General features: G+C 45.9%; 1 protein-coding gene across 3 annotated transcripts in view; it reads right to left on the bottom strand.

Moving 5' to 3' along the window:
• Positions 1-21,693, bottom strand: part of FAM234B (family with sequence similarity 234 member B) — a 95,821-nt gene that overhangs the window by 38,444 nt on the left and 35,684 nt on the right. For all 3 annotated transcript variants that reach the window (XM_029590283.1, XM_029590285.1, XM_029590284.1), the window contains exons 4-6: positions 16,042-16,230; positions 14,821-14,951; positions 497-644 (exon numbers count right to left, since the gene is read on the bottom strand). In XM_029590283.1, coding sequence (XP_029446143.1) covers positions 497-644; positions 14,821-14,951; positions 16,042-16,230 — 468 coding nt within the window. The remainder of the gene's footprint in view (positions 1-496; positions 645-14,820; positions 14,952-16,041; positions 16,231-21,693) is intronic.

Below are 21,693 nucleotides of genomic sequence, written 5' to 3'. Positions count from 1 at the left end.
ACTTCAATGCAAAGATTCTCTCAATAATGAATGGAGGGAGGGCAAGAGGGTGGGGTATAGTTATAGCATGCACAGATTTAGGGCATGCGCCACTGGTTGGTAACTTGGCCAAGCTTTCAATCCTCATGCACTTACCATCTTTGGCCATGTATTTCACAGTCAAACAGTTTAAGACTCTTTTCACACCTTTCCTGAGGAACGGTACTGAAGAAATCCGGCTTACAGAGCACTGACTGTTCGGGAGCTCTCTCACACCATCTCCCATGCTGGCCTCCCCCAGCAGATGCTTCTGCGGCTCATGTGGCAGCAGTTCAGATTCTACAGGACTTCACAGCTCTCCCAATGGCAGCCTCTCCCAGCAGGAGACGGCACAGGTTACAAAACTGCTACAGGGGCTTCAGGGAACTCACTTCTACAGTCCCTGAGCATTCAGGAAGCAGCAGGTATTTAAAAAAAAGAAAAAGAAAGAAATGGCATTTTAATTTCAGTGTCTCACCAAATCCCAATAAAATGTAGATGGCTCCTCTACTGGTAAGGTAGGCCTGTGGTCCAATCAGCTTGCCTTCTCCCATGATACTGTACTTCACAGGGCCACCCAAAGGTTTCCCGCTTCTGCCCGACACCAAGAGGAAGCTGAGATCTGACTAATGGGGTAAGAAAGAGAAAAAAAACCCCAGATAATCCTTTGCACTTCGCTTCATCAACTTCCCTCTAACCCCCATCCTGTGCCTCCCTCCTCAATTTATTTTCAGTTCTTAGCTGGCATCCTACTCAGGGCAACTTATAATAAAAAGCAGAGAATGTGCATTCTTACTATTTCGTTTCATTAATTTTTATGCATATAAAATCGTACTTATGAGCATAAGATCAACTTTGTGCATGGCAGGTTTAAAAATGCATTTTATCCACATAAGAAATGCAGCAAAAGGAAATTAAAAAACAAACAATGGAAAAACAAGAAAAATTAAACTTTTTTTCTTGTGCACATCCTTTAAAAAACTAACATCATGTTGAAATACTGGACTCTGCAGAAACCAGGAATAAAGCAGAGGGTAGACTAGTTTGGTGCCAGGTTATGCCAGTTTAGATGAACTATATTAAGTCTGGATCAGAAGGGAGGTAACGAGGGGACATCTTGGACCTCAGATAGAGAAGATGCAAGGAAAGCAAGAATGGGAATTTTGGCTTCTCTCTCAATTCCTGTTCTATCAGTTCTCTCACACCATCTTAAAAAAAAGAAAACGATTGAGTATTTTCCATCCCACCTCAGGTGACAGACCAATGAAATCTCTTATCACATGGGAGTTAGAGCAGCAGCAGCAGCACCACCACCACCACCACGTTATCCTAGTATTGTATCTCTCATGCCCCACCCTCCCCCTTCACAGATAAGATCCTTTCAAAGCACTATACTTCTAAAAACTAAGAAAAGGGTACACAAAAACATCCCACTTAAAAGAAAGCAAAGCAAATGCACAGGGAGAATGAACAGAACACGAATAGACAGTGGTAAGGAAAAATATTTACTTGTTAATTACCATGAATCCTGCTACACCAATCCAGTCAAGATGCATGAGTTATGTCCCTCCCACCAGCAGAGGGAAGCAGAGAACACAGTTTTCCTTGGTGACATCATTGCAATTACTTAGAGGTGGCACAGCACAGGAGCAACTCAGTAAGAACATAAGAAATTGCCATACTGGGTCAGACCAAGGGTCCATCAAGCCCAGCATCCTGTTTCCAACAGTGGCCAAACCAGGCACAAGAACTAGGCAAGTACCCAAACATTAAATAGATCCCATACTACTAATGCCAGTATTAGCAGAGGCCATTCCCCAAGTCAACTTGATTAATAGCAGTTAATGGACTTCTCCTCCAAGAACTTATCCAAACTTTTTTTTTTAAACACAGCTACACTAACTGCACTAACCACATCCTCTGGCAACAAATTCCAGAGTTTAATTGTGCATTAAGTGAAAAAGAATTTTCACCGATTAGTTTTAAATGTGCCCCATGCTAACTTCATGGAGTGCCCCCTAGTCCTTCTATTATCCAAAAGTGTAAATAACCGAGTTACATCTACCCGTTCTAGAACTCTCATGATTTTAAAGACTTCTATCATATCCCCCCTCAAAGCATTGAATAGATCATAAACAGCCAAATTGAGAAAAATCTGAAAAACTTGAAAAATGTTTGTTTCAGAGAGAAAATCCTCTTACTGCTTGTATCTCCGAATTGTTTTCTGTATTTTATTATGAATGTTTTGATGTTATCTGCTGAGATTTGTGGATCAGTGGAATACAAATTTTAAAAATAAATAAATACCTTTCCGCACCCCCTAAAGAACAGAGATAACACATAACCTAAGAGAGGACAGGAAAACAAAAAACTAAAAGCTGATAAGAGAATTGACCCCTCTGTATTACATGTATATAAGACAGATACCTGACAATGAGACTTTCTCTTTCTATATAAGGCTTATCCTTTCCGGGTGGGTCCTGGACTGATATTGCAGGATTCTTGGAAAGAAAACTAACAGGTAAAAATTTCTCCTTGTATTTCATCTTACTACATAAGTCTAGTCGAGACAAGTGGGAAGTACCAAAGTAATTCAGGAGGGATGATGCGAAGGCCACTGACAATGCCTGCCCCAAAGGCCACGTCCTCCTTGGCCAACACATCCAATCTATAATGCTTAGCAAAAGATTACAAGGATGACCAAGTTGCTGCCTTACAAATATCCACTGGTGCAATAGCAACTGCTTCCACCCAGGAGGAAGACTGAGCATGAATAATCCTGGGCGCTCGATGACGTTTAAGCATATATGCTGAAAAAATTGTATATTTGATCAACCTTACCAGAGTAGCTTTGGAAACAGCCTCATGCTTATGTGGGCCTCCAAACAAGATAAACAGCCTGTCTTATGAAAATGATTAGTAACTTCCAAATACCTAATAAGCACCCGATGGAAATTCAAAAACTTCAAAGTTTTATTTTTGCTCTGACCCTCATCCTTAGAGAAAGCTGGTAAAGAAACAGACCGACTTGAGGTGGCATGCCAACACGACGAGATACCAAACCTGCCACAAACACCAAAACCAGATCCCTACAGGAAAGAGTCTGAATTCCAAAATATGCCAAGTCGAACTGATTGCCACTAGAAAAACCGCCTTCAAGGAAATATCTTTATGTGATGCATGTTTCAAAGGCTCAAAGGGAGACACCACTAATGCTTTCAGAACCAAACTGAGATCCCACTGAGAGACTGCTGGCCTAAACGGAGGCCACAGCATTTCACAAGGGAAGCGGGACACATCTAGCTTTCTCTTTTTTCAAAACTGATCACCCAGCCCAAGTTGGACCATTCTTGTTGGATACCTAAACACCTTTTTGGCAAGACTTGGCCTTGACCAGCCAATCATCCAGCTAAGGGTGGACCATGATCCCTTCTTTCCTTAAAATGGCCGCCACCACCACCACCATAGGGCTGTGGCTAGCCCAAAGGGGAGCATTCTGAACTGAAAATATTGCTGTAGAATGCAGAAACAAAGGTACTTTTGGACTCCCAGCCTGATAAGAATATGCTTCCGACAGGTCCAGGGACAACAGAAACTCACCCTCCTAGACTGCTATTAGTACAAAACAAAGTTTTCATCTGAAGTGAGTAACACAGAGGTTGGAGTTCACTCTTTTTACATCGAGGATAGTTTTTGTAAGTCCCGCCCTTTCTGGGAACCACAAAATAAACTGAATACCAACCAGGCTCGGAAAAAGGAGCTGGCACCACTGCCTGTAGTAACTGAAGCCTGAAAAAAGTATCTTGAACTGCTAACCTTTTGGTGACAGTCACAGGAAGACACCAAGAAAGCAGCAGAAATAGAAGCAGCAAGCTCTAGGGTGTAGCCAAAGTGGATGACATTCAACATCCACTGATCAGAGACTGTTCAAGTCCACGTCTGATAAAACTATTATAAGTGACCACCTACCACCGGAAGAGTGAACCCGCCTCACTCCACTGCAGGACTCGACCGGCTCCTGAGGGGCTATAGTCTTTTGGAGCCACAAAAGGAGTGGTTCTTTCCTTTAGTCTTGAAGGAATAATATGAAAACTGCTTGCCGGGCTTGTAATGCCCTGAACTTCCGAAACAGACCACAACCTATGCTAGATCGATAAAGCAAGTGACCTCTATCCTTAGAAAGTCTTTGCAGCTTCGGATCCCTGAGATTTTTAACTAATTGCTCCAGCTATTTCCCAAAACAGAAGCTTTCCTTTAAAGTAAAGTTTGCCTAATCAAGACTCAGACCACAAATCTACTGCCCATTTGTGGAGCCAGAGATGTCTTCTGGCCGCTACGGCTGAAACCAATGATTTAGAGGATCATATATGGCATCAGCCAAGAATACAATAGCAGATTCCATTCTAGCAGCTTCTTCGCTTTCCAGGAGCTACTGAATCCAGTATAAGAGCACCTGTGCCACCAAATCATCAGAAATAGAAATTTGCACAGCAAGAGCTGTTAAGTAAACATGTTTCAAAGGCAGCCCAATCTTTCTGGCCTGAAGATCCTTAAGAGAAGTACTACCCTCCATTGGGATCATGGTCCACTTAGTAAAGGCCATGACAAGAGCGCCTACCTGAGACATCGGGAATAAGCTCTGAACTACTTCCTGAGAAAGGGGATGCAGCTTATTAAACTTTTTCACTCTTCTGAGGCCACTCTCTGGGGACTGCCATTCAGCCAGCACCATGTCCTCCACCTCAAAGTGAAAAGCTTTACTGGACTTGTGGACTCCTTTAATAATGAGATCCCAGGTAGGAGCCTCCTCAACCTTCGAATCTGCTATGCATAGCAAGAAACCATCTCATCAGTGAGAGCTGCATTTTTGTCCCTATGAAAAGCAAATAAAGTCATTTTCTCTGTCAGAGGGGAGCTCTTCGTCCTCCACCAAGGAACAGCTAGTGGAATCTAACAGATCATCTAGTTCTTACTGTGCATCTTCTGAATAAAGGCAACTTCACTGCCCCCCAGACCTTGTACTGGGTATCTGGTCACTAGGCAGCAACGCAGACAACTCAGAACAAAGCCTTAAGCCCTCCAAAAGCCTCCTCCTGCCTTTAGGTTTCTGAATGGCACAGAAGGCTTGATGCAAGAATCTAAAAAATTCAGGTGAAAAATCTTCATCCTGAGCCTGACCTAAAGGAGCTTTCTTAAGCATATCTCCCACGAGCGCTAAAGCTGGGGCAGTTCCCTGTCTGTCTACCGCCGTATCAGAAGGTGGCTGCTGAGAAGCAGAGGTATCTACAGGGAAGGAGTCCAACATGGCAGGCACTCCTACCAAAACTGTCACATTGATTGCCTTCCCCGAAGTGGGAGAGAAACCACAGCCGACTTTCCGGAGGCTTTAGATGTCTCCCTGGGAACTACTCCCACCTGAATGCAAGCCATACAAAAAGCAGCCCCACGGCAGAAGTGAAGCACTCACAGCCACAGGCACCACAGCAGTGACCGCACTCAGTTTTGTCCATGAACAAGCCCAGCACCTTGCCCAAAAGGACACCCAAAATGACAGCCTCCGAGTTGTCTCAAAACGCACCATCTGAAAGCACTGGCATCCCATTGTAGGCAGTCTCTTTTGTTGTACCCGCCTGTAGAATAGCTTGTCCCACTGCCGTGTCTGCTTGTTGGTTCAGGCAGTAATGTGTTGTAAAGGTGTCCAGTGACGAGCAGGTGGCGGCTTTGCATATGTCCTGAATAGATAGGCACTTCGCTTAGGTGTGCCACAGAGACTGCCATTGCTATGACCTGGTGAGCCTTTGGTGAGGTAGACAAGGTTTCCGCTCTCTTGCTGTAACAGAACCTGATCAATTGGGAAATCCATGATGATAGTGTCCTCTTAATGACAGGAAGTCCTGGAGCATTTGGGTTGAAAGAGACGAACAGTTAAGAGGATCTGGAATTTGATTGTGTACATTGTTTGTAGTATGCTAGGCATGCTTACAATCTAGTGTGTAAAGTCGTTTTTCTGTTTCCGACTGGTGTGGCTTCGGGAAGAAAGTCGGTAGCGTGATTGACTGGTTAAGGTGGAAGGCAGATACCATCTTAGGAAGGAATGACGGATGAGTCCTTAATGACACATTGTCATGTTAAAACTCTAGATATGGAAAATAATAGTCTAACGCTTGTAGCTCACTGACTCTCCTTGTTGAAGTAAGCGCCACTAGAAAGAGAGAGGAGGGAAGGAGACAAGGGCGAAAAAGGAGATACCTGCAATCCATTCCCTTACAAGTCCCCTGTACTGGATTGCACCACTGAGGGATGGAGCACAAGGCTTTCTTCTCGGGGCAGAACTTCTCTTTGCGATGAATACAGCTAAGGACCCTGCTCAACTGAGGGAAGGAGGACAAGCCTTTCACCTCATGAGCACCCTGCTAATTTTCTTGTTTAGCCTACCAGGCTGTAGTCCACAGCACAGAATGCACATACACCATCTGCTGCAGACAGAGAATACTAGTAGGCTGTCAGCGCAGAGGCACATAAGAAGTGTCATCAGCAAGTTTGTTAATCTTTGTCTCCATCTGCTGGTCAATGTGCATGATCCCCTGGTCTAGAATGGTCTGATTGGATGAATGAAGAGGAAGCCACAATCCTAATTCTGTACAGTTCTCCCCAACAGTCTGGAATTCTGGGGACTTAAAAGTCAGGTAAGAAACTGTACAGCTCGAATTGCCTGTCATCCGAATGCCGCATCAGCTGAGGACCGCTGTTCTAACCAGAAGATCTCAGGAGAACTGGAGGCTGCTGCTCTGCAGACCAGCTCTACCAACGCCTGGGCCTCCTTTGCAAAAGAGGAGATGCTGCATGTGCAGAAAGGAGCCTTACCACTTTATGCATTATTTATGCAATTAAAAGCAACTCCAGTCTCTAACCTCACTAGCTACAATACTCTTCCATTTACTAACATAGAAACATAGAAACATAGAAATGACGGCAGAAGAAGACCAAACGGCCCATCCAGTCTGCCCAGCAAGCTTCACATTTTTTTCTCATACTTATCTGTTTCTCTTAGCTCTTTGGTTCTATTTCCCTTCCACCCCCACCATTAATGTAGAGAGCAGTGATGGAGCTGCAACCAAGTGAAATATCAAGCTTGATTAGTTAGGGGTAGTAGGGGTAGTAACCGCCGCAATAAGCAAGCTACACCCATGTTTATTTGTTTTACCCAGACTGTGTTATTCAGCCCTTATTGGTTGTTTTTCTTCTCCCCTGCCATTGAAGCAGGGAGCTATGCTGGATATGCGTGTAGTATCAGTTTTTCTTCTCCCCTGCCGTTGAAGTAGAGAGCTATGCTGGATATGCGTGAAGTATCAGTTTTTCTTCTCCCCTGCGGTTGAAGCAGGATATGCATTGAAAGTGAAGTATCAGGCTTATTTGGTTTGGGGTAGTAACCGCCGTAACAAGCCAGCTACTCCCCGCTTTGTGAGTGCGAATCCTTTTTTCTTCTCCCCTGCCGTTGAAGCAGAGAGCTATGCTAGATATGCGTGAAGTATCAGTTTTTCTTCTCCCCTGCCGTTGAAGCAGAGAGCTATGTGTGAAGTATCAGTTTTTCTTCTCCCCTGCCGTTGAAGCAGAGAGCTATGCTGGATATGTATTGAAAGTGAAGTATCAGGCTTATTTGGTTTGGGGTAGTAACCGCCGTAACAAGCCAGCTACTCCCCACTTTGTGAGTGCGAATCCTTTTTTCCACATTTCCTCTTGCTGTTGTAGCTTAGAGTGATGTTGGAGTCACAGTAACCATGTGTATGTTTATTGAATAAGGGTATTATCTCCAGGCAGTAGCCGTCATTCTGGCGAGCCACCCACTCTTTATTGACGGCCTCTTGATTTTATGGATCCACAGTGTTTATCCCACGCCCCTTTGAAGTCCTTCACAGTTCTGGTCTTCACCACTTCCTTTGGAAGGGCATTCCAGGCATCCACCACCCTCTCCGTGAAGAAATACTTCCTGACATTGGTTCTGAATCTTCCTCCCTGGAGCTTCAAATCGTGACCCCTGGTTCTGCTGATTTTTTTCCTATGGAAAAGGTTTGTCGTTGTCATTGGATCATTAAAACCTTTCAAGTATCTGAAAGTCTGTATCATATCACCTCTGCTCCTCCTTTCCTCCAGGGTGTACATATTTAGATTCTTCAATCTCTCCTCATAAGTCATTTGATGAAGACCTTCCACCTTTTTGGTCACCCTTCTCTGGACCGCCTCCATCTTGTCTCTGTCTCTTCGGAGATACGGTCTCCAGAACTGAACACAATACTCCAGGTGAGGTCTCACCAAGGACCTGTACAAGGGGATAATCACTTCCCTTTTCTTACTCGATATTCCTCTCTCTATGCAGCCCAGCATTCTTCTGGCTTTAGCTATCGCCTTGTCACATTGTTTCGCCGACTTCAGATCATTAGACACCATCACCCCAAGGTCTCTCTCCTGCTCCGTGCACATCAGCCTTTCTCCCCCCATCGAATACAGTTCATTCGGATTTCCACTCCCCATATGCATGACTTTGCACTTCTTGGCATTGAATGTCAGCTGCCATGTCTTCGACCAGACATGTACGTCTGCACTTTAGAATTTGCATAGGCACATCACAACTGTTACCCTCTTACGCACAGCTCCCATAAGCACGTGTTAAATCATGGGTCTTCCTTTTTATGTTTGTGCGTTTTCCACTGGTCCCCCGCTGAGCCTCCATCTGGAGCTATATCCGCACCTTTGTCTCTCTTTTTATCTCATAGGTTTTTACCCTACTGTTTTGCTTTCAGTTTTGCCTTTTTTTTTTGTTTTCACTTACATTTTTATTTCAAGCTGTCTTTTGATAAAAACTATATGTATTTTGGATAACTTTTATATAAAAAAAATATAACATTCGTGTGTGTGTGTGTGTGTGTGTATTTACATACTCACACACACAAAATGTTCCACTTGTACATCATCCGCATAAAAGCTTATCCAGTGACATCTATAAATAAGCCAAGCATGTGTTTTACAACCATTCAAGAATGGACAAAAAAATAAACTTTACCTAAATGCAAATAAAATGGAATTTCTATGGCTACAAAGCAGGTACAAATAAACCCCTGACCTGAAAATCCCGTTTGGAACCAATGAGCTGGAGCTTAAAACATAGGTGAAAAACCTTTCAGTCTTAACAGATCTTCACAACCTTTGCCTCAATACTTGATGGAAGCCCCTTTTGCAGCAACAGCAGCCGTGAGTGGTTTAGGTCACGTTAAGTGTCTATCATCTTTGCACAGTGGTACTTCACTGGGGATCATCTGTGGACTGCAGTCTTCAAGTCTCGCCACAGATTTTTTTACTGGATTCAGGTCTGCGCTTCGACTGGAGTCACTCGAGGACATTCACTCTCTTCTTACTGAGCCACTCCATTGTTGCTTTTGCTTTGTGCTTAGGATCACTGCCCTGCCAAAAGGTGAATCTTCTCCCTGGTCCCAGGTCTGTGGCAGACTGGCGTCCGTTGTTACTATCGTTCACTGTGGGGCTTGGAGAGGCATTCCCTGTAGAAGATGAGGAAGGGAAAGCCACCACTGCAAGTCGGCGATGGTAGAGTCCAAAAACGGGAGGACTAGGTGATACTGTTCCAACACCAGCTGCCAATGGGATAGCAAAGCTTTCTGTAACGGTCGCATATGAGCAAAAGCCCAGGGGACTAGGTCGATGGTGGACGCCATGGATCCCAAGTCCTGTAGGTAATCCCAGGCCGTCAGAAAAGGCAGCGAGATAAGATTCTGAATCTGGTTGATCAACTTGAGAGCCCTCACACGGGGCAAGAAGACCTTGCCCACCAGGGTGTTGAAGTGGGCTCCCAGGAACTCTAACTCCTGGGAGGGCTGAAGGTTGCTCTTGGAGAAATTCACTATCCACCCGAGAGAAGCGAGAAGAGCTAGCATGCGATCCACGCCTGCCGACAAAGAGCCTCCGACTTGGCCCGCACGAGCCAATCGTCCAGGTAGGGATGAACAAGAATTCCCTCCCTGCGAAGAGCCGCTGCCACCACCACCATGATCTTGGTGAAGGTGCGAGGCGCGGTCGCGAGACCGAAGAGAAGTGCCCAAAACTGGAAATCTTGATTGAGGACATGGAAGCGAAGATACTTCTGGTAATCGCGGGGAATCGGAATATGGAAGTACGCCTCTGTCAAATCAAGTGAGGCAAGGAACTCTCCGGGGCGAACCGCCGCGATGACCGCTCGCAGGGTTTCCATGCGGAAATGCGGGATCTTGAGGGCCCGGTTGACTCTTTTGAGGTCTAGGATCGGACGAAAAGACCCGTCCTTCTTGGGGACGACGAAGTAAATAGAATACTGGCCTGCGCCAAGCTCCTTGTCTGGGACCGGGACCACCGCACCCAGACTCAGGAGCCTGGCGAGGGATTGCTCCACCCGCATGGGGAAAAGAGAAAAAGATCTGGTAGGGCGCGAACAATTTCGAAGGCGTACCCGTCTCTGATAATGTCGAGGTCCCACTGGTCCGACGTGATTTTGACCCATTCCTCGAAAAACAGGGAGAGGCGGCCGCCTAGGAAGGGGACTGAGGAATGAGCCAAGTGAACTTCATTGGCTGGCCGGCTTGGGGGTGGAGCGCGCAGGCTGGCCCTTATTGTCCCCCAAGGAATCCATAAGCTTCTCAAGGTCCTCACCAAAAAGCAGCTTACCTTTGAAAGGCAACGTGCCCAGCCGGGCTTTGGAGGACGGATCGGCCGACCAATTGCGCAGCCAGAGGAGTCATCTGGCAGAGACCACCGAGGCCATCACCTTAGACTGGACGCGGATGAGGTCGTAGAGCGCATCAGCCCCATAAGCGACAACGGCTTCGAGACGCTCAGCCTGTTCCGCCTCTGCCGACGGGAGGTCCTGGTTGCAGAGTAACTGTTGAATCCACAGTCTGGACTGATCTGGGTACGTACAGGGAACTTTCCCTTGATCTTTACAAGCCTCCCTGTCCCCGCTGCTGCAAATCATCATCATGACATAACGCTGCCACCCCCATGCTTTGCTGCAGAAATGCTGTTTCAGGGTGACATGCTGTGCTTGTTTTATTCCACACATATCGCTTGGCACCGAAACCAGGAAGTTCCTCTTTGGTCTCATCAGACCACGAAACCTCCTCCCACATGTGCGCAGTGCCCTCTAAGTGTTTCTTTGCAAACACTATGCGGCATATCCCATGCCTTTTCTTCAGCAGTGGCTGCCTTTTTGCCACCCTTCCATACAGACTATGTTTGTAATCTTGAAACTGTTGAATAGTCAAAACTTTCCCTAGTCTCAGCCAGAGAAAACCTTTTAAAGTAATCTTAGGCCTCAAAGTAACCTTCCACAGCAGTTTCTTTAACTCACGGCTACTGACTTTGGAGGGAAAGGCTGATGGCAGCAGCGTCCGTCCAGGTGGTGCCAAACTGTTTCCACTTTACAATGATGAAACATAGAAACATAGAAATGACGGCAGAAGAAGACCAAACGGCCCATCCAGTCCGCCCAGCAAGCTCCACACATCCCTTCTCACATACCTATCTGTTTCTCTTAGCTCTTGGTTCTATTTCCCTTTCACCCCCACCATCAATGCAGAGAGCAGCGATGGAGCTGCATCCAAGTGAAATATCCAGCTTTAGATAGGGGTAGTAGGGGTAGTAACCGCCGCAATAAGCAAGCCACACCCATGCTTATTTGTTTTACCCAGACTATGTTATACAGCCCTTATTGGTTGTTTTTCTTCTCCCCTGCTGTTGAAGCAGGGAGCTATGCTGGATATGCGTGAAGTATCAGTTTTTCTTCTCTCCTGCCGTTGAAGCAGAGAGCTATGCTGGATATGCGTGAAGTATCAGTTTTTCTTCTCCCCTGCCATTGAAGCAGAGAGCTATGCTGGATATGCGTGAAGTATCAGTTTTTCTTCTCCCCTGCCGTTGAAGCAGAGAGCTATGCTGGAAATGCGTGATGTATCAGTCTTTCTCCCATGCCGTTGAAGCAGAGAGCCATGCTGGATATGCATTGAAAGTGAAGTATCAGGCACATTTGGTTTGGGGTAGTAACTGCCATAACAAGCCAGCTACTCCCCGCTTTGTGAGTGCGAACCCTTTTTTCTTCTCCCCTGCCGTTGAAGCAGAGAGCTCTGCTGGATGTGTGAAGTATCAGTTTTTCTTCTCCCCTGCCGTTGAAGCAGAGAGCTATGCTGTATATGCATTGAAAGTGAAGTATCAGGCTTATTTGGTTTGGGGTAGTAACCGCCGTAACAAGCCAGCTACTCCCCTCTTTGTGAGTGCAAATCCTTTTTTCCACATTTCCTCTTGCTGTTGAAGCTTAGAGCGATGTTGGAGTCACAGTAAGCATGTGTATGTTTATTGAATAAGGGTATTGTGTCCAGGCAGTAGCCATCATTCTGGCGAGTCACCCACTCTTCATTGGCGGCCTCTTGACTTTATGGATCCACAGTGTTTATCCCACGCCCCTTTGAAGTCCTTCACAGTTCTGGTCTTCACCACTTCCTCTGGAAGGGCATTCCAGGCATCCACCACCCTCTCCGTGAAGAAATACTTCCTGACATTGGTTCTGAATCTTCCTCCCTGGAGCTTCAAATCGTGACCCCCCTGGTTCTGCTGATTTTTTTCCTACGGAAAAGGTTTGTTGTTGTCTTTGGATCATTAAAACCTTTCAAGTATCTGAAAGTCTGTATCATATCTCCTCTGCTCCTCCTTTCCTCCAGGGTGTACATATTTAGATTCTTCAATCTCTCCACGTACGTCATCCGATGAAGATCCTCCACCTTCCTGGTCGCCCTTCTCTGTACCGCTTCCATCTTGTCTTTGTCTTTTTGTAGATACGGTCTCCAGAACTGAACACAGTACTCCAGGTGAGGACTCACCAAGGACCTGTACAAGGGAATAATCACTTCCCTTTTCTTACTCGATATTCCTCTCTCTATGCAGCCCAGCATTCTTCTGGCTTTTGCTATCGCCTTGTCGCATTGTTTCGCAGACTTCATATCATTAGACACTATCACCCCAAGGTCCCTCTCCTGCTCCGTGCACATCAGCCTTTCCCCCCCCATCGAATACAGTTCATTCGGATTTCCACTCCCCATATGCATGACTTTGCACTTCTTGGCACTTCTTGACAGTGCCCTAAGGGACATTCAAACACTGAAATTTTCTAAGAGCCTTTCTCCAATCTGTGCATTATCCCAGAGCTCTTTCAGCAGATCCTTGTTTGGCATGTTTTGACCTTTGCTTCAAATTCACTTCATACAATAAAGACAGCTTGATTCTTCAGCCAGGAGTATTTGAATCAGCTCAGCTAAAGTGGCTGCCTCACAGGTGGGGCTCCATTTAGCTTGTTACGGGGCCTTGGTAAGGTAAATCTTTTGAATCGGAGCTAATTTAGGTTTGCTGTGACAAAGGACATGAAGACTTACGCAATCAAGAGATTTTTTTTTTTTTAAATTCTTAAATCACTTTACGAATATTTCTATAATTGTTTTTTCATGATGAAAGCGTAGCGTATGCTGTTCAGATCAATGAAACAAACTCCTACTTTAAAAAAAAATATAAAATGTGAAAAATGTATGAGGGTGTGGAAGCCTTTCACAAGGGACCGTAAGTATTCACTGACTAGACTAATCCCAAGGATACCATTGGTGGGAGAAAGCTTCCAAAAAGCAGGAAGTTTCAGCAAGGAAAAGAATCTGAGGGAAAGACGCCTCACAGACAAAGTCTAGGGAAGAGCGATCTTAGCCTCACACACACACACACCTTCTGGCTTCTCTACATAACAATTATTATTATTATTTTTTTTTTTTTTTAAAGATGGAAAAAGAATGGCGGCAAGGTGTGGACAGGCAGTGCTGCAGCTGCAGGCACTTGAGTGTGTGTGACCAAGCTGGTGGCTAGAGCAGATGTGGCCTCTGACACGACTGTGCTTCAGCACGAGAACAAGACCACAGCTGCCTCGGGAAATCCACCGCCAAATGCTACTGATACCAAGCCCGACTCCCTCGGAAGCCCCACTGGCACCGACCTCCTGAATCTGCTGCTGCCACTGACCCTGACCTCAGCAGAGCTGGGAAGGAGAGAAAATTACAAATCCTTCTAATTTGAAGATAAGATAGAGAGTGCGTGTGTATGAACGAGCACGCTGCAGCATGTCTCCATCCGCTGCACCGGGGGGGGGGGGGGGGGGGGGGGGAGATCATCCGCTAATTACGGTGCTGCTGCATCTCAGGGGTCTGTTATCTGCGGTGGGCAGGAAGAACACTCAAGAGCTTCAAGACAGACGGGAAGAACGCTACAGAAGAGGCTTGCTTGGAGCAGAGGGGTGCAGAGAAGAGTGCTGTTGGGAGCGGAAGGGCGATAACGAGACAGCGACAGCCAGATAACACAGGGATTTGTGTGTGAAGACAAGCAGTCTGGGCACGATGCGAAATTTCACCAGAAGCCAATGAAGAGAGCGCTAGTACAGTTACGGGCGTGCCAAGTGTGCTTCGCTGAAATGACAGTCGAGCAGCAGAGTGGACATGGGTGGAGAGAGAAGTCAGGGAGATCAGCAAGGAAACTATTATAGCAGTCAAGATGAGGGCAGAAAACAGCAAGCAACATGGAGGCAACACACATCCAAAGTCAAGAAGGGACCTAACCCCACACCTCTTCTTTTAATGCCCCCCCCCCAATCCCCCTACCCATATTCGTCCCCTGATCCTTTGCTCTTCCAGTTCAGTCATTCTGTACTCAGGGCTCACTCTCCCATGCTGGGGTATTTATTACCTGTCTCTCCCCACTGGTCAGCACCACCAGATCACCAATGCCATCACCATCCAAGTCTGGCAGAATCAGTGCCGGAGCAGCCATGGTGCCACTGGGTACATGGGCAGGACTCAGGGTCCAGATTAACTTCCCTAGGTAAAAAAAAACCAAAACCAGACCAAGCAAATGCATAAAGAGTAATTTTCAAACAGCTGGCATAAGAAAATCAGCAAAAACATGTGCAAGTTACATCAACTTTCAAAGCAGACTTGCGGTACATAAACCTGCTTTGAAAATTATCCCACCAAATTTACCCACATACAATCACACCTGCTAAAATGTGCATAAGACCTTTTCCTCAAAATGTACATTTATACTTTTAAAATTGCGAATCATGTACATAACTACAAATCTGCCCCATCTCCATCCCCCAGGAACACCTCCACTCAGTCCAGGCAAACTTTCACATGGACATGACAATACACGCATAAGTTTACCCGCATATCGGGCAGACACTTTTATAAAAAGCCACTTCTGCATATAAAACCCCCCACTGTTTTACCCATAGAAACACCTTTGAAAATTATCCCCAAAGGGAATGCCAATTTTTTAGGCCAGGAATAGCAGAGACACAGTAGATGTTAACTAGACCCAGAGGAAACCACGTGTGCTAAGAAGTCCTATACCCAACGTCAGAGGCGCAGAATTGAAGCTGAAGGCCAGACGTGCCTCACCCAGAAAGATCATGCCTAGTCTTCCTCGCTTGCAGCACTTGTATAATGTTATGTTACTAATGGTTTTTTTTAGTAGTGCTAATGTAACCTCTCTTTTCAGCCAACACGGACAGTTATAATTAAAATGTCTAAGCTAAATAGCTTTTTTTTTTTTTTAAATGCTATTTTCAATAAACAAGTTCCATATATTTTATCCATTTCCTTCCCCTCTTCTCTGCTGGCTGGGGAACACGATGCAGGAAAACACTAACCAATGTTCTTATAGCCCTTGATAGCAGTAAATACAAATCAGATGATGTGGATTTTAGATTACTTTGTAATCAAGCAGTATATACAGTAACATGGCGACAGTGAAAAGCTATCTGTGCAAAGTGGTCTGCTGCTTTAGGGTAAAACTTGGCTAAAAGGCTCAACAGTAAAACACCAAAACGGGTTAAACAGGAAAATGATGTATAAAATGGTAATCGCTGCAGGTGGCTGGTTTAAAGCAGGCATCCCGACATCTTACCTGAGGAGGCATTCACCATACGGAGAAGTTTGGATGCCCCCGTTAAAAGGCAGGTAGCGTTCTTCGGGGTCGCTGGAACCAGCATCTCACATTGTATGCTGCGGACCTCCTCGTGGAGGTAGGTGGCCCACAAGATCCTGCCGTTCCTACCCGAGAGCGCCACCACGGACACCGGGAGCTTGGGGACACCTAGGAAAAGCACACAGGAAGAGTAAAATCACTGCAGGTCCTGCAAGTCCTCCAGCATGGAAGAAGAAAAAAAAAAAAAAAAAGGGGGCCCTTCAAACATGCACAGACATGCCTGCAAAGAGCCCCGGGAAAGCAGCATATCAGAAGGAAGAGACTTGCAAATCGAGGGGGGGGGGCTCCTCATCTTTCTGTCGTCTTCCTGCTGAGCCCTCCGCCTTTAATCCATGTACACGACCCTTCTCAAATGCTGTTTCAAGAACTCGTGTTCGGTGAGGCCTTTTGTTAGCAGCCTCCAGCAATCAATCCGGAATTCCTCCCCATATTACACTCGTGCCTGCACATGTTGCCAGATGTACCTCACCCAACAATGCACCTTCACCTCGAGAGCTCTGCACCCGGAATATAAACGTTGCAACCTTCTGTCCCTGGCCTTGACAAGATCTCTTGTCTGTTTTCCCATCTCCTTCTCAAAGCTCACACTGAGGAACTCCCAAAAGGTTTCTTTAAACTGTTGCAAGCCTTCAGTTAGCCTTAATGTGGTCCTAAACCTCCTCCATAGAGAAGATTGTGAAAGAAACTGGATTACAAAAAACATGAAGATATTTCTAAATTTTAAACCTGGAACGTTTTGTGATACTTTTTTAAAATTATTATTTGATATATGTTCTGCCTGTCGTGATTGCTCAGCCACTTCAGAGCGCATTACATTCAATTACTGCAGAAATCTGAATTTACGTAAAAATTGTGGGGGCTTTTCTGCATTGAAAACAAGTCCTCCCCTCAGTTGAGGTTCCCATCTCTCCTTTTAAATAAGGCAGGGTGAGCGGCCAAGCACAGCACCTGTGACCTTCACCTTCTGTGAAATTCCTAACTTTTACTTTTTTACTCCTTTGGCTGATTTCTTTACAGTTAGAATTGTTTGCCAGTTTTAAGGTTAGTATTTGTTTGCCTGTGTTAGAATTGTTCACACAGCAGGAAAATAAAGTTTGATTCTCTGAGTTAGTAAAAGATGGTATTTCTCTGCTAGTGAATTGTGAGTTCGCAAAGGTCACTTACTTGATCGGAGAAGGTGAGAGTTCTTGTTCCTGGGCATTTAGTTAATAGTTTGCTTCCCACCCTCATTTTTTGATATATACATATATATATATATATATAGATATAGATATATATCGATCATCACTCCCACTAGGCGGAAAGTCTTCAAAATAAGTAAATTAGTCACTTAAAATAAATTAACTATGATTTTTAGTAATTGACTAATTTTAGTCCTGCTGCAGATCATTCACTAACATTAATCACCCAGTTATCAAATTTAAAAACCAAAACATTTTAAAAGACACCTAATAAATACATTTTAAAAACCTAATCACATTTAGTAAGCCTTAAACAGAGACATATCTATTCCTTAATCAGCCTTTAAGACTTTATCAGCTCAATAAATTAAGATGCAATAAATTAAGATGCAGCAAAATGGGAGCAATCCAGTCTTCTGCACCGTGCCACATTTATGATTATTCATCTGTTGGTGAGAGACTGTACATGTGCACCTGGTGCAAAGACCACCTGGCTCTCAGAGAACGAGTCCGATCTCTGGAGGCTGGAGTGGCAGACCTGGAGGAGCTGAGGCAGAAAAAAAAGGTACACAGAGACCATCTTCAGGGACAAGGTGGAGCAGTCCCAAGTCCAGTCTAGCAGCCCATGTGCTATTTTGGAGGTGCAAGGTCACCTGGAGCGAGACCATCACACTTTGGTGTGGCAGGAAATGATCCTGTAACTAGGACCTTCCCTCCAGATCATGCTTTATACTTTTGCACTGAGGATGTGTTTCCAGGGTTCTGTCCCCAAGACAGAAAATCTAGAATGGCCATTGTGGTGGGTGATTCGATAGTTTGGCAAACAAATAGCTGGATGGCTGGTGGGCATAAGAATCACTTGGTAACTTGTCTGCCTAGTGAGAAGCTAGTGGACCTCACACACCACCTAGATAAGATTTTAGGGCATGCTGGCGAGGGAGCTGGCGGTCATGCTACATGTAGGTACCAATGACATAGGAAGGTGCAGGAGGGAGGTTCTCAATGGGAAATTACTACTTACCTGATAATTTCCTTTTCCTTAATATAGACAGATGGATTCAGGCCCAGTGGGTTATACACCTCTACCAGCAGATAGAGACTGAGCAAGTGTACATAGTCCTGCCGTGACATCAGCCTACCAGTATTCTCTTCAAAAGCAACTGTGGACAAACTAGCAAAAACTTGATTAAAAACAGACAACCATGTCAATACTCAGCCAACGAATGTATCAACATTAGGCTAGGGACTGGATGAATACTTACCAGTAAATCCTGGAACACGTAGCCATGCAGGAGGACCATGACACAATCATTCGGCAGGCAAGGGCGGGAAGCTGAATCCATCTGTCTACACTAAGGAAAAGGAAATTATCAGGTAAATAGTAATTTCTCATTTCCTAGCACCTAGGCAGATGGATTCAGGACCAGTGGGATATAGCCAAAGTTACTCCTGAATAAGGAGGGAGGCTGCCCGTGGTCCAGTCAGCAACGCATGTGCAAAGGCCGCATCCTCCCGGTCCTGCACATCCAGATGATAATATCTTGAAAAGGTGTGTAAAGATGACGTCGCAGCTCAGTAAATGTCAATGGGGGATAACAATCTAACCTCCGCCGATGAAACCGTCTGAGCCGTAGTGGAATGAGCCCTAAATTGAGTAGGCAATGGCTTTTCAGCAGCCACATATGCGGCTGTGAGCACTTTCTTAATCCAGCGAGCTATTATAGCCAGCGAAGCCAGCTCACCCTGTTTACCTCTACAATGAAGGACAAACAGGCAATCTGTCTTTCAGAAAGGTTTGGAAACCTCCAGATACCTCACGACATGTCTCTTCACATCCAAGGGCCATAACAGGCAATATTCCTCTGCATCCCTTTCCCTATCTAGGAATGGCAGTGCAATGGACTGATTCAAGTGAAAAGCTGAGACCACTTTTGGCAAAAAAGAAGGAACAGTCTGCAGCTTTATCGTTCCTGGAACCACCTGAAGGAACGGCTCCCAGCAAAACAAGGCCTGCAGCTCAGAAATTTGACACGCAGAACATATCACCACCAGAAACACTATTTTCAAGGTCAGTAACCGCAATGAAAGGCTACGCATCGGTCAAAATGCAGAACCCGCCAAAAAATCCAAAACCAGACTCCACAAGGGTACCAGAAACCACAAGGGAGGACAAAGATGCTTCACTCCTCTCAAGAAACAGGCCACTTCTGGATGAGCTGAAAAGGATTCACAATTCACCTGACCCCTGAAATAGGCAAGAGCCACTACCTGTACCTTCAAGGAATTAAGGGCCAACCCTTTATTCAACCCATCCTGCAAAAATTCCAAAATGAACGGGATCGTAACCGAATGCAGAACACCACCTTGATCCTCTCACCAAGCCCTCACATAGGCTAAGGAAGTGGAGGACTTTCGTGTTCTAAGGTGGCAAACACCGCAGTAGAATATCCACGCTTCAACAAGCAAGCCCTCTCAGGGGCCATACCGTAAGACAAAATTGAGTCGGATCTTTGTGAAGCACAGGTCCCTGCTGCAACAGATTCCTGTGCGCTAGAAACCAGAGGGAGGGCTCAACCAGGAGCCAATGCAGATCTACATACCATCGTCTCCTGGGCAAATCTGGAGCCACCAAAAGCACCAGTCCTCTGTGACTCTCATTCCTCTGAACCATTCTACCCAACATGGGCCATGGGAGAAAGGCATACAGCAGCTTGTCCTCTGGCCATTCCTGCAAGACAGCATTGATACCCAATGACTATGAAACTCTCCTGCGGCTGAAGAATCGAGGAATATTCGTATTTCGAGAAGTCGCCAGCAGGACTAGAAACTGAAGGCCACAGCGATACACTATCAGCTGAAATGCCTCATCTGACTATGCCCATTGTCCTGGGTCCAGACTCTCCCTGCTGAGAAAGTCTGCTCTTACATTGTCTTTTTGGGCAATGTGCGAGGCTAAGATCTCCTGAAGATGCATTTCCACCCATTCTATAAGTTGGTCTCTCTCTTGTGACACTTGCTGGCTCTTGGTTCCTCCCTGCCGATTGATGTAAGCCACCGTCATTGCGTTATCCAACATTAACCAGACCGCTCGACCCTGCAACCTGCCGCTGAACTGCAAGCATGCCAACTGGGCCACCCAGGCTTCCAGCCAATTGATGTTCCAAGAGTCTCTTCTGCACTCCAGCACCCTTGCGCTGTCAGTTCCAGGCAGTGAGCTCCCCAACCCTGGAGACTCACAACTGTCGTGAATACTAACCGGTCTGTTGATTTTAGGGAAACTCTCTTTCTTAGATGATCCACTTGTAACTACCACCATAGATGAAAGCCAACCTCCATCAGCAAGTGGACTGAATAAAATAGTCCTGAGACTGGGTTTCAACAAGACAGTAGGGAGCGCTGAAGAAGATGCATATGCACTCTCGCCCACAGTACCACTTCCAGGGTCACAGTCATCAAACCGAGTACCTGAAGATAGGACCACACTGTCAGGCTTATAGTGTTCATCAACAGACGAACCTGCACCATCAACTTCTGAATACAAGCTTCCAGCAGGAAGACACTGCCCTGTTTCATATTGAACCGAACACCTAGATACTCCAATGACTGAGACGGCCTAAGACTGCTCTTGGCTAGGTTCACCACTCAACCTAGGCGGTGGCTTCCCTGTTTCTAAGTAGGCTGCCTTGATGACTTCTTTGATCCAGTGGGCTATGGTTGCTCGTGAGGCCGCTTCCCCTTGCTTCTTCCCGCTGTGAAGGACGAATAGATGGTCCGTCTTTCATACGGATTCCGACCTTTCCAGGTATTGGAGATGGCGTAGACTGCAAGCCTCTTCCAAATTCTTATGCTCATCTGGCGATGGTAGCGAGATGGTTTGGTTGAGATGGAAATGAGACACCACTTTGGGGAGGAACGACAGAACTGTGTGTAACTGGATGGTTCCCGGGGTGAGTCTGAGGAACTGCTCTCGGAAGGACAGTGCTTGTAGCTTGGATATACGACGGGCCGAACAGACTGCCAGCAGGAAGACTGTCTTCAATGTTAATAGTCGGTGAGACAGGCTGCGGAGAGGTCTGAAGGAGGTTCCTGCTAGGAAATCTAGGACTAGGTTGAGGTTCCAAAGAGGCACCGGCCACTTTAGGGGTGGTCGGATCTGCTTGACTCCTTTCAGAAAGTGGGAGACATTCGGGTGAGAGGCTATGCTGCCGCTCTCGCTCTTGGTTCTGTAGTATGAAAATGCGGCTACCTGTACCTTGATGGAGTTCAGAGACAATCCTTCTGTAGGCCGTTCTGCAGGAATTCCAAAATCGCAGGAATTTTGACTGAACGTGGTATGATGTTGTGGTCCTCGCACCAGGCTTCAAATACTCTCCAAATCCTTATGTATGTT

The sequence above is a fragment of the Rhinatrema bivittatum genome, chromosome 2 (assembly GCF_901001135.1).
Source record: "Rhinatrema bivittatum chromosome 2, aRhiBiv1.1, whole genome shotgun sequence".
Taxonomy (NCBI): domain Eukaryota; kingdom Metazoa; phylum Chordata; class Amphibia; order Gymnophiona; family Rhinatrematidae; genus Rhinatrema; species Rhinatrema bivittatum.
This window is presented reverse-complemented; position numbering and strand designations above follow the sequence as displayed.